Here is a 12,890-nt window from a genome sequence, read left to right on the forward strand (position 1 = left end):
AAGCCTTGCACATCTTTTCCATGCAGTCTTCTTCAGACATGCAGCATCAGACCATTTTACACTTACACTGTTGACCTGTCTGCTACTTGTGTATGTTGAAATCTAGTTTTCCTCAAATTTCAGACTGCACATTTGATTAGTAACTATCAGAAGATACCTAATAGATAATACAGTTGAACAAATCACTAAAGAGCTTTGCAAATACCTTGCCAATCTATCCTCTTTAAAGCAATACAAAAAGCAGTGCAAGCTTTATCTACTTAACAGCAGGTTTTTATTGTCACTTTGTGCTAGCTCTCTTTTTCCCCTGATGTCATATAGGATGATTATACAAACATAGCTTATAGTAAGCCCTGATTTTTTTTATTTTTTTTTTAAATTTGAATTTTTTTAGCAGCATATTTGTAGATCCATGTTACCCTTTAGCATTCCTTATATTTTCTATCCTGGCCTAGCTTTCACATCTCTTGCTATTGTTAATCTCCACAGCTCAAATTTGCCTAGTCTGAAATCCATCATTGTACATCATTTAATGTGACATTTCTCCAGTCATCATTGCTGCAGATCAATAGAAACAAATCCCTGTCTCCTGACTACTTTAGCTAAGTATCTCATGCATGACTGTCTTTCCAATTTGATCCAGTTTAACAGTCTGCTTCTCCGCCCTCCCCAGCCCCACTTCTCTAATCTTCAGAGATAGATATAAATCTTGAGCCAGACTCCAGGGGGTTTTTCTTGTACGGTCTTCCCTCTGTTTGTGCAAAGCGCTCCCTGACCGACTGGCTGCTATTGCCAGACAAACAGCTGCCTTAGCAGTTGCACTAACAAATAAAAGAGGAGGGAGGCAGGGGCCGTGGAGGGAAGCTTTTTGCCCTTAAGGTCCTTTTTCACTTACTTTACTGAGAAATCCAAAAGCTAATGAGGGCCCAGTGCTGGAGGGAAAACAGGAATAATCTGCGATCTTTGGAAAAGAGTGAAAATCCGTCACCACCAGTGAGTGCTTCACATCAGCATATCTTTTCAAGGCTACCCCCACAAGACAAAGGGGTTAGAAACTGATAAGTAAAAGCTGAGATTTTCCTTTTCATTGCTCTGCCCTGTAGGCTGGCTGCAGGATTGACCGTCTCTCCTTTCTCACCTCTCCCAACTTTCCCCCCCATCAAGACAGGACTCGTGAATGTGGTCTAACTTCAAGGAATTCTTAGTGCTATGTAACTGGACACAAACAGTCCAGATTAGACACAGACATCTGGGAGCTTTGGCTGTCCCCCTCCTTGCCTCCTCAGCCATCCTCTTTTCTGTTTTTGCCGTCCTTCCAATTGCTGCTGTGTGCTGTGGTTTTGTGAAACTACGTTCAGATGAGTTTAAATGGCAGCTGATGGTCAAGTGTTCAATTCGATGAGATTTTAGGTGCCTGATTCGCACACGGGAGCAGATTAAAACTAAATTGCTGGAGTGGCTATTACCTTGAGCTGCTTGGCCTACCTTTTTGATGGAGGTTGCTGCCACTGGGGCAGGGGTGATGGCATGGCTCCTGGACTGGGTCAGCCAGGAGCTGCCCTGTAATTTGAGAGCTTTTGCTCTGGAGTATTAAAAGAACCCAAAGCTGGCATCAGTTTATGTTAATGTGTCAGGCTGTAATCTTTGGCAGCCCAGGAGATGCTTCCTAACTGTTCTCTCTGGCTGCAGGGGTAACCCCTTGTGTCTGTGCACTGGGGTGTATGGCGGAGGAAGCTGCCAACCTGACTTTGAGCCAACCCGTTTTAGCCTTCTGCTATAAGTGCAGCAGAGCCCTAAAGCTCTGTGTCTTAGATCATTAGTCTGCTTATATTGTACCATTCACGTATACATACGCACAATCATGTGCATGCTCACATACAGGAAAGATTTGTCTTTATGGATCATGATAATTTCTGGTATACAGAAAAAGTTACTTGCTTTACTGACAGTAATAATGTGCATTTTTCTCCTCAAGTTATGATAGCCCATACTCATTACTATCAGGGCTGATCATTTGTCTCTATATTTCTATTGCTCTCAAAGGAGTTTGAAAGATGAATCCATAGTTTATGAGATGCTCTGATATATACTGCTGTTCAGGTAGAGAATTGTAATAGAGTTTGCTTTTCTCTGTTACTCACTACACTGCTATTTTTCTCCTCATTCACAGTGTTCTCACTTGCAGATCCTGTCCCTGTGCTGGTCTTTGGGATGAAGGAAATTATGTTCTGTAAGTAGGTCTGTAATATAAAGGACAAGGTTTATTAATATCTCACAGAATTTGGATCCCTAGTTCTGTGCCAGGATGCAGTTTTATGGAAGAGATGCACTTAAAAATAACACTTAATGCTCCATCATTTACAGATTTTGCAAATCCTCCTTTTAAAGTTCGGTTTATAAAGCCCATAAATACTGTCTTCCTGAAGAGTTCCTGAAATTCAGGTGAAAAATCCAAAGACACAGGTGACTGCTGGTATTTTTTCGGCCAATGTGTTAGAAGGAACATAAGAAAGGAGACATTTCAGTGCTTTTTTTTTCCTTTGAAGGTCCTGGTTTATGGGATGTTACAGTGACACCTGGTGGAAACCAGTGTTGGAAGTCGAAGGAAAATTTCTGCATCGTAAAAGAAGTCGTTAATTTGATAATGTCTTTAATGTTATTATTTTATTAACTATCTATTTTGCAGTAACGGTTAAAGCCCATTTGTGCAAGGTATGCATGTACTACACATATATGAGCGTGCAAATGCTCACTTACAGGAATTATCAGCATCAGTTATAAAGTTGCATGTATTTGATAGCAACCAAATTTCCTTGCCCTAAGAGCCAAATGCCAACATTTTTATATGGCTGCCGACTTCTTCTTCAGGCTTTCAGATGCACCTTGATTATATTCCTCACCAGGTTCTTAACTTGATCCCTCCTTCTCCCTTCTCACCGCTCCTCTCTATACATCCCCAAACAAGACCCAAGACATCCTAATAATCAATTAGTTCCTAAAAAAACCCCAAACCAAAACAAAGTGTTGAATAATTAAATGCAATTAAATGAATTTTTTTTTTTTAAAGATTGAACTTAGACATATTCATTTACCTGGGCTACATCTAGGCTAGTAATTTAAATTCATGCCAGGCAGCATTCCTAATCCTGAGTGATCACATAGATCAACTATTAAACTGTTAGAGTTGTCCCTGGCTGGTTTTGGTCCACATCAACACTAACCCAAATAATATCCAGGAACGGTTTGGGGTATAGTAAAAGCTAGGAGCCATTCCCCATACGTATTTCAGTTGTGGCTATCCTCTTTTGGAGTATGAGTACCTGGTGGTGCTGGTTGACAGCCGGCTGAACATGAGCCAGCAGTGTGCCCAGGTGGCCAAGGCGGCCAACAGCATCCTGGCCTGTATCAGAAATAGCGTGGCCAGCAGGAGCAGGGAGGTGATTGTTCCCCTGTACTGGGCACTGGTGAGGCCGCACCTCGAGTACCATGTTCAGTTTTGGGCCCCTCACTACAGGAAAGACCTTGAGGTGCTGGAGCGTGTCCAGAGAAGGGCAACCAAGCTGGTGAGGGGCCTGGAGCACAAGTCTTGTGAGGAGCGGCTGAGGGAACTGGGGTTGTTTAGTCTGGAAAAAAGGAGGCTGAGGGGAGACCTTATCACTCTCTATAACTACCTGAAAGGGGGTTGTAGCGAGGTGGGTACTGGTCTCTTCTATCAAGTAACTAGTGATAGGACGAGAGGAAATGGCCTCAAGTTGTGCCAGGGGAGGTTTAGATTGGATATTAGAAAAAAATTTCTTTACTGAAAGCATTGTCAGGCATTGGAACAGGCTGCCCAGGGAAGTGGTGGAGTCACCATCCCTGGAAGTGTTCAAAAAATGCATAGACGTGGCACTTCAGGACACGGTTTAGTGGGCATGGTGGTGTTGGGTCAACGGTTGGACTCAATGGTCTTAAAGGTCTTTTCCAACCTAAACAATTCTATGATTCTGTGAGTGATTTTTAAAGTGTGGATGTGGGTTATCCCATGCCACCTGCTAGGGTATGGGTGTGGGTACATTTATTTTACTGGTACAGGTCTACTAGCCCCAGAGACCAAATCCTGAGGGTCCTAAATCTCCTGAAGGTCTACCCAAAGCACAAAGTGCTCTGCTTCAGGAAGAAATTGCAGCCTACATCTGCTGTCACCAGCTTCCTCTTCAGTTTTGCTGCTCATGTGAGCTCTGACAAAGCTTCTTCAGCCAAGATGAGCTGGATTAGCAAGGAGCTACTATTTAAGCAGTCAGACTAAACTGGCTTATTTTGGCTGGAGCTAAGGAGTTCCTTCTTGAGCAGCTTTGCTGTTGGGGCTGGAGCAGGGGTGGCATCCTTCTGAAGTGGAGAAGTGACAAGAAAATGGGGCAGTAACCCCCTCACCTCTGTAGCTGAAAGCCCTTAGCTGAAAGCTAAACTAACCTTAGACAAGTCTTACTCTCATCTAGGAGTTCCCTTGAGCAGTGATGAGGAGGCAGAGATAATGCACAAGGAAATCCCCAGATGCTTCCCAGGACAAATGGAAGAAAAGGAAGGCGACTGCTCCACAAAGCCTTTCCTTCCTCTGACCACCTTCAAGCCATGTGCTTGGCAATATCCATCAGTTTTCTCCAGCCTGGCTTATCTTTTCCTCCTGCCTCGGTGCTTTTAGCTCCTTTCACCTACCATGCATGGGTGGGCTGTGCTGCAGCCCAAATTGGAGAAAACAGCATCAGGTTAACGCTAACCAATTCACTTCTGTTGTTGCTGGGTTAGTGTTAATGAGATTCTTAGCCTGGTTTATTGTATGACTGCACAAATGTTTGCTTGGCAAGTGAGTGGGGCTTGGGAAGGTGTGGTGGAAAAGTCGGTCCCCTCTTTAAGCAGCAATGACAGGATATGTCAGTTTAAACTGATCATCAAAATGCTATGTTATTTATAAAATAACACATTTTATTTATAATGCATAATACACATGCACAAAAATGACATAACATGTATTCATATATACATACATATATGTAAGCTGGATCGATTTCCTACTGCAGTTCACAGAATGACTCTTGTGGGTAGCTCTGCCAGTACAACGGAGATGTGCCACAGACTGGGAGCTGGATGTATCTTAAGCTTGAATTCCCACTGACTTCTTAAATGTGAGTCTCCAACTTTATGTAGGACTCTTCACCTCTCTTTAAATCAGATATACAATTTATCCATCAGCTTCAGTTTTATTCCATGATATGGGCACAAACTTACCAGTACAACTGTGCCCACTCATGTAGAGACCTCCTGGCAGGTTGGCTTTTGTTAGTTTGTGTCTACACTGCATCAGAAGGCAGACAGGGGTCTGTTTTGGGTGGTATTTTGGTGTGGAAATGGAACATTTGGAAACAGTCATTAAAATAGAGAATTAATGTTTTTGTACTGACTGATATGAACTGTAGTGTTCCAACAAGGTTATTCATCATCATAAACAAATTTTCTTAATTGTATCCACTTGAAAATATTTAGAAATAGCTTAATCATAGTAGAAATGAAGATTAGGCCAGTTTTATCTCACTCTTTCCCTGTTTCCGTGTTGCTTGGAGCACCTGATTAAAGACATTGCATTTAGTTTCCTCTTTACTTTAATGATACTTACGTAAGGAGATATGCTGACTTTCATTGGTCAACTCTGTTTCAGTAGTTTAATAAGAAACTATGAAATAGATCTTGTGCAATTTTAAGAAAAGTGCTCTGGGAAGCTGAAAAGTTGTTGAAGGAGTGGAGTGTAAACAAGAATTTAAAAAATATTTAATAAACTGAAATGCAGAAATTTCATGGTCATGTCTCCATTATCTAGACTAAAAGGAGTTCATATTGCCATGTCAAGGAAAGAATCAGATTGACAGATGAAGTTTTTTAAGTTATGAGGAACACTTGTGGGGGGGGATCTCCTGCTAAACAGACTTGCTGCTTTTTACTGTGTATGGATTTCTGCAGTGTACTGTACTTTCTCAAAAAATTGTCAGAACTTACGTACAAGTAACTTGGTAACTTTTGAAAAACTGTACTTAATCTTTTGAAACATAGATGGTTATTAGCACTGTAGGAATTTTCTGTTACATATCAGCTTTTTCAAAATTATTTTAAAGAACGTATCTGAGTAAAAGCAGAGTTTCAGAACTAGTTTTTAACATTTGAATTTGTGGAACTTGGTAGGGAAGAAGTCCCATTAACCAGATTGCATGGGTTTTCATTTTATACTTACTTTATATACTTATGTTCCAAGAGCTCCTGAACTACTATAAATGCTGAAGACCCTGAGGGGTAGAGGAGAGAAAACTTTGTTCTTTCAGCTTATTCACTTTACTTATCAGTTTCTGTCTAGTCTATGACTTTTCTTATATAATCCTAGGAAAACTGTAACTTCACAAGAAATAGTCTGGGAAACTGTGGCTTGCCCAATTATCTTAAACGAGTTTCAGCTTCTTTTTCAAGTCATCTATGCTTTAAATTGTGGATATTTCTTTAAGTATTTAAGTAAGTGGTTAGATCCTTAATCTTATGCTTTCTTAGTGTTCCTTTGAGTAGTTGAGTGGAATTTATTATTTTTCTTTCTACTGATGCACGACAAAGATAAGCAAAACCTCTCAAATCCAAACAATAGTTCTGCATTAGGCTTTCAGCAGTTACCTCCTTGTTTGTATTTGCCTGAAACGTTGATATTGTTTAGAAGACCATGTACCTTTGGCCTGTAAAAAGGACATTTTGTGCCTTGGGGCTAACTGTGGAAACCTACTGCAGAGGACTATCACCTGCTCCATTTTATTTCATACATGTCTGACAGTGCATTTAAAACTATTTCTAGTTTTGCACACTTTGAATGATGTGAAAAACCAGGCACCTTAGCTCGAGAGCACTTTTGACAGGAGAGGAGGGGCGGTCACCATATGGCTGCTTAAAACCCCTTCAAAAGGAGGCCAGACAAAAGGCATTTAGCTTGAAGGAAGGTCTTTCTACTCCCAAGAGGTCAAAGCCACTTGGCTTTGTTATTTGTGCCCAACATATTTATGAAGCATTTGTGATTGACTCAGTGAACCAGAATCAGGAGATGAGACCCAAATTCCTACCTGGGATAATTTAATTAACACCAACTGATTCTGCCGATGTCTTTGATCATACTCTGAAATTAGTCTCAAGTGAGAAGCTATTGGTGTGTCAACAATAAATTTCTTCAACTGAGGAAACGTTAAACAAAGAAAATTTGTTTTACAAGAAACCAATGCTTTAATATATCTTAATCGAAGAATTTTGGAGAAACATTTTGACTCTTTGTAAAAATGTATGTATTTCTCTTATAGGAAGAAGAACTTGGAATTACTAACCTGTGCAATGTTAGTGACATCACTGGAGCAGTGAGTAATGGTTTACTTTGTTAATTACTGACATTTTATGTTACTGCTGTTTCAATAAAATGGGTACAATGATCATATTGTCAAAGACTTCACATAAATGTGCACAGCTGCCTGTCTGGCATAAGTCAGTAGGTTGTGTGCTTAGATTTGGCTCAAATTATTAAAGACACAACTATCTTTTTCATTTAAAGAAAATGTGTAAAGGATGTGGGTCTCTGCTGTGAGTCATGTTCACATTTGTGACCTACAAAGTTCATAATCACTCATTTTTGAGAAAATGAGTCAAAACTAGTGTTCCCTCCAAAATGCAAATCATTAAGACTGTTTTATTCAGCTACCTTTGTACAGTTGTTTATTTTGTTTTCTCAGTGATTTGATGGGAGAAAACTTAAAACGACAGTTGTTGAAAATTTAGAGTTCTATAGGACTTCAAATGGTTGTGTCTGTCGTCGGGGGCTCTTTAGCTTAACGTGAGCTTTCCATAGGAGCATTCTTGTGAGGACTTTAGCTGATGTTCTTCTAGTTCAGATTGCAAATGCAATTTAAGTTGGTGGTTATACATAGTCTTCGAAGAGCAGTGGAGAATTCAGTCATCAATATTTTCCACAGAGACTAGTGAGAAGTAGCCTCTCAGCACCTGGTATCTAGGAAGGCTGGGTCATTTATGATGCTGGGATGATAAAAGGCTCTGTTGTCATGACAATACACAGCAAGGTTGACTCGCCTATTTAGGTTACTGTGTATCTTTGCTCAGTGTTATCAAGTCTTACTGTTTTTTTCATGAGGCTTTGCAATGCTTGATATCAGTCTCCTGCTTCCAAAGTTGTTCCCTTCCAGCTTCTCTTTAAAAAGAAAAATGTACATGACCATTAAGAAGTGGATGGGACAGATTAAACAAGAAAAGTCCAACATCAAATCCAAACCACATAATATTTATTACATCTTTGAAAACTCATGGTTTTAAAGTCGATGCTTTGCCCTTTGGAGAGCAGGGGGCTTGCACTGAATGGCTTTCCACTGTGCTTGGCTGTGCTGCATACTGCACGTCTGTGACATCTCCACAGAGAACAACTGGTAAAATAAAGCTGGGAGAGAGGGAGCACTAGCCACATACGTCATGGCTGGCCGGGTGACTCGTTCCCAGAGCAAAACTGAGGGTGGACTGTCTCAGCCAGGGCTCCTTCTGCCCCTGGAGCTGTGCATCAGCCCTTTCCCAAGGCCTGTGTAAAGCTGAGCACTCTCCCCAGGTGATAGTCACAGTCTGCTCAGGTGCCCTGAGTCCGTTTAGTGCTCTCGTTACACGCGAGGCTGTCAAAGTCTTTAACAGAGGTGAACAGGTAGTTGAACACCTACTGTTTTGCACAAACCAATCTCTAAGAATGATTTATTTTTTTCTTCTGCTCTATATTGGATTTTACAATGAGAAGGGCACTATACGACATAACTCCCTTACTGTAGTATCTGAGTACCTATAATCTTTGGTGTATTTAATATTTTTGTTACAGAGTTTAAGTGCTGTAAATGCCTATTTTATTGCTAAGGAACGAGGATACGAAGAAGCGAAGTGACTTGGTCATGCAGAATATTTTACCACAGCTGAATATCAAACTATTGTCCTCACCCGTAGCACTGGAGTATCCCTTCTCTTTAAAAATGTGCTTTCAAAGTTCTTTTTAAAGCCACCCTCTGCCTTTGCAGTGCACACAGGGATGTCAGGTTTGGAATGCAACGGTGCAAATCAATTGCCCGCTGGAATGTGTGAGTACTGCCTTAGCCTTGGCTCTATAGCACTTGTCTCCAGTCCATCAAGCACCTTATCCAATGGCAGATGTGGAAAACCTAACCAGAGCAGTGTTTCTATGAAAGGATGTAATGTCCATCTTTCTCCTCAGTACATTTATAAATTCTCTTTCAGGAAGCCAATAATTCTTGCTGTGGGAGTTACCTGTAATATCAAAAGTTTTCATTGTGTTTGTCAAAATGTGGGGACATTTTACAGTTCATTAAGCTCAACCACTCACCCAGATTTTCAGGCAGTGAGAAAGAACTAGTGCTTTTCAGGATTTTACTCTACTGGGGCCTACTGGTTGTATGCAGATGTAAACGAAGCACATGGTCTTTACTAGCTTGATTTCTTGCTTTTACTAAACCAGACGGATGAGAATTAACACTGGTCTGGGACAACTGCCATGATAGTTTTTAAATTGCTCCTCTTTCTGGACATCTTGAACATCTGAAGCTCATTCATCCTTGGCATCATTTTAATGTTGACTTTCTGGTTTTTCAAGTGTGGGTTTTCCTTCTTTCATTATTTGCCAGTGATAAGGTTTTGTAGTGTACTTTCACTGTAAGAAACTTCTAATTAATTGATATTATCTGTTTGAAAAACTCTGTGATTATATTTATGTTAATCCTGCATTTTATTAATTTGCTTCTTGGCAGAACAAGACATACACCAGAGCATGTGAGGTAAGTTAAATGCTATCAGATCAATACAAAAAAGTCACTATTTCAGTGATTACTATGTCCACATAGTGCTAAGAAATGCAGTGTAGATACACAAACTTATCAATCCAGGTCTAATTGTTTGTGCTCCCTAAAGCTGAAGAATGAGTTAAGTACCTGAATCCTTTCTTTCTAGCATGGTGGCTAAGGAATCTTTGCATTAAATACTGCTGTGTAGCAAAGAATATTGCTTTAAAGAAAGAATACTAATCACACCAGTATGGAACACAGTACAGACCTATTTAAACTGTGTTCTAGGCTCTCACAGGAGTCTTCTTCTATCCAGTTGTCCTGGTTTCAGCTGGGATAGAGTTAACTGTCTTTCTAGTGGCTGGTATAGTGCTGTGTTTTGGATTCAGTATGAGAAGAATGATAACACTGATGTTTTCAGTTGTTGCTCAGTAGTGTTTAGACTAAGTCAAGGATTTTTCAGCTTCTCCTGCCCAGCCAGCGAGAAAGCTGGAGGGGCACAAGAAGTTGGCACAGGACACAGCCAGGGCACCTGACCCAAACTGGCCAACAGGGTATTCCATACCATGGGACGTCCCATCCAGTATAGGAACTGGGAAGTGTTGGGGGGAATCACCGCTCGGGGACTAGCTGGGTGTCGGTCGGCGGGTGGTGAGCAATTGCACTGCGCATCATTTGTACATTCCAATCCTTTCATTATTGCTGTTGTCATTTTATTAGTGTTATTATCATTATTAGTTTCTTCTTTTCTGTTCTATTAAACCGTTCTTATCTCAACCCGTGGGTTTTACTTCTTTTCCTGATTTTCTCCCCAATCCCACTGGGTGGGAGGGGAGTGAGTGAGTGAGTGGCTGCGTGGTGCTTAGTTGCTGGCTGGGGTTAAACCATGACACCAGTTTTTCATTAATGCCATCAAAGATGATCCAGAGATAAGGCTGGTATGACACCAGCTTGGCGAGAAGCAGAAACAAGGAGTGGGAGCTAGAGGACAAAACACACTCTTGACTGGGTAGTGAGTCTAAATGAAGTAAAATGCAATTCACTAAGGGGCAACATGTTGCCCTTTAGAAAGACATCTCACATGGGGAGTGCCTGGTCTGTGCTGCAGATGGACTGGCATTTACAATAATAAGTATGAGGCAACGAAGTGCTGCTAAAGACAGTGCCTTTCTGGGGCCCTTTTAGCATTAGCATATAGTGTAGGATGGGATGGGGATGAGATGATTGCAGGATTGTGTTTGGGACTGTTGAGACCTCAGTATGAAGGTTGTACCCAGATGGGGGCAACACACTTCAAGCAGGTGATGGAGGAGTTGGAGGGAATCCCGAGTAGAACACAAACCCACTGGCAAGCTGGAAATTTGATTGAAAGGATTGATTTTTTTCATGCTTTTTAATCTGTGAAATTGTGACCATGACAAAGGTTTACAAATATGCTAAATGGTGGTTTTGGAGTGTAGGAACAGTCCAAGAAGTAACCAACTTACTTTTGTAGAAACACAGAATTAGCGTGGGGGGGGGGGGTGGTTGTTGTTGTTGTTGTTTTTTTCTTCTTGTCTGGCCACACAATATGCCAGTTAAATTCACTAACTCTACAAGGGCTTTTGTGGGATTATCTTTGCACTGGATCAGCTGGCTGACTTGACTCCCCACATGGTCAGGCAAGCACCAGGTCACTGCATGCACAGGATCAGGTCATTGCAGTCTGCAGGGGAAAGGAGCGGGTGTAAGCGTGGGACTTTTCCTTCGGCGTTGGCTCAGCTCTCTTGTGTGACTACACCTTGGGACTGAAATCTGGTAGTATTGCTCCTGTTAGATATTACCTTTCACCTAGGAACAGGGGAGTGCCACTGAACTCGGTGGGAATATTCACATGAAAGCACAGCAGAATCTGGCTCGTACAGGGGCATATGTATGAGGAGAATATATGAGGATTTCTTGTTCTCAGGCAGAGCAGATGGCAAATTTTCCTCAAAATTTCTAAGACTAGGAGCTTTAGTAATCCTCTTACCTCAAGCAAAAATTGGATTTATGGTTTGGACAAAGATCAGAAGAAGAAAGAAAAACACAACAAAAAACAAATAGTCGGAAATGTCTGTGTTAAATGAAGCAGAAGGTACTGTGAATCAGCATGTAATCTGGGGACATTGTCCCCTACAAACTAAATAAATCTTGGTTGTAAACGAAAGCTCCAGTGTATGGTTGATAACTGATGTCTGCTAATACCTGCATCTTTGTCTGCTAACAGTCACGATAAGTCACTTGGAAGTATTTTATTTCTCCGAATGTGAAAACATTGGAAAAAACTTTTTCAGTGCTTGCACTTGGCACTGAATGCCTAGATGTGAGATAATGTATATAGAAATATACTGCTAAGCAAGTTTTAAAATCCGTCTCAGCTGCAACTGTGTTGTCTGAAATAAATAACATGCTTTATTAGTTTCCGTAGGGTGCCAGAACTGTATATCCTGGAATCATAGGAAGAGTGATTAAAAAAATTTGCTCACTTAACATAATGAATTACGTCTGAATGATCTAAAGGTTAATTATCACTTGAAAGATGGCTGCTGTATGAAGCAAACTTCAAGATTTTATAGGCTGAATTAACCTGCAGAATCAAATGAGCCCAAATAAAATGCCTGTCTAGAAGAGCTCAAACCATCACTTCTCAAAAATTTTGGCTTTCCAGCAGACTCAGTCCTGCATGTAATTTTTAAGCTACTGAGACCCACCTGGAAAATGTTACTACCTCTTCTTAAGCTCTCTACCTATAAAGCAGGGTAACACTCTATCTACGTTCCCCACCTAAACTGAAGACTCTTAGGAATTTTCTGTTCTTAGGATGAGAGTGTGGAGAACTCACTGCTCTGGGCTATTTATTATGTTTGCAGCTTGTAGACATGACTGTACCAGAAGGAGTAACTACTAACAAGGAAGTATGAGTTAGGCATGGCTGCTCTTACAAATTACTAATTTCAACTATTTTGAAAATTCACTGAAAGTACATTT

General features: G+C 40.9%; 1 protein-coding gene across 1 annotated transcript in view; it reads left to right on the forward strand.

Moving 5' to 3' along the window:
• The window catches only part of ROS1 (ROS proto-oncogene 1, receptor tyrosine kinase), a 41,370-nt gene that overhangs the window by 8,456 nt on the left and 20,024 nt on the right, over positions 1–12,890 (forward strand). Inside the window, 4 exon segments of the mRNA XM_029997809.1 lie at positions 5,923–6,041; positions 7,353–7,406; positions 9,105–9,164; positions 9,849–9,879. Of these exon segments, the coding sequence (XP_029853669.1) occupies positions 5,923–6,041; positions 7,353–7,406; positions 9,105–9,164; positions 9,849–9,879 (264 nt within the window).

The sequence above is a fragment of the Aquila chrysaetos genome, chromosome 2 (genome assembly GCF_900496995.4).
Source record: "Aquila chrysaetos chrysaetos chromosome 2, bAquChr1.4, whole genome shotgun sequence".
Taxonomy (NCBI): Eukaryota; Metazoa; Chordata; class Aves; order Accipitriformes; family Accipitridae; genus Aquila; species Aquila chrysaetos.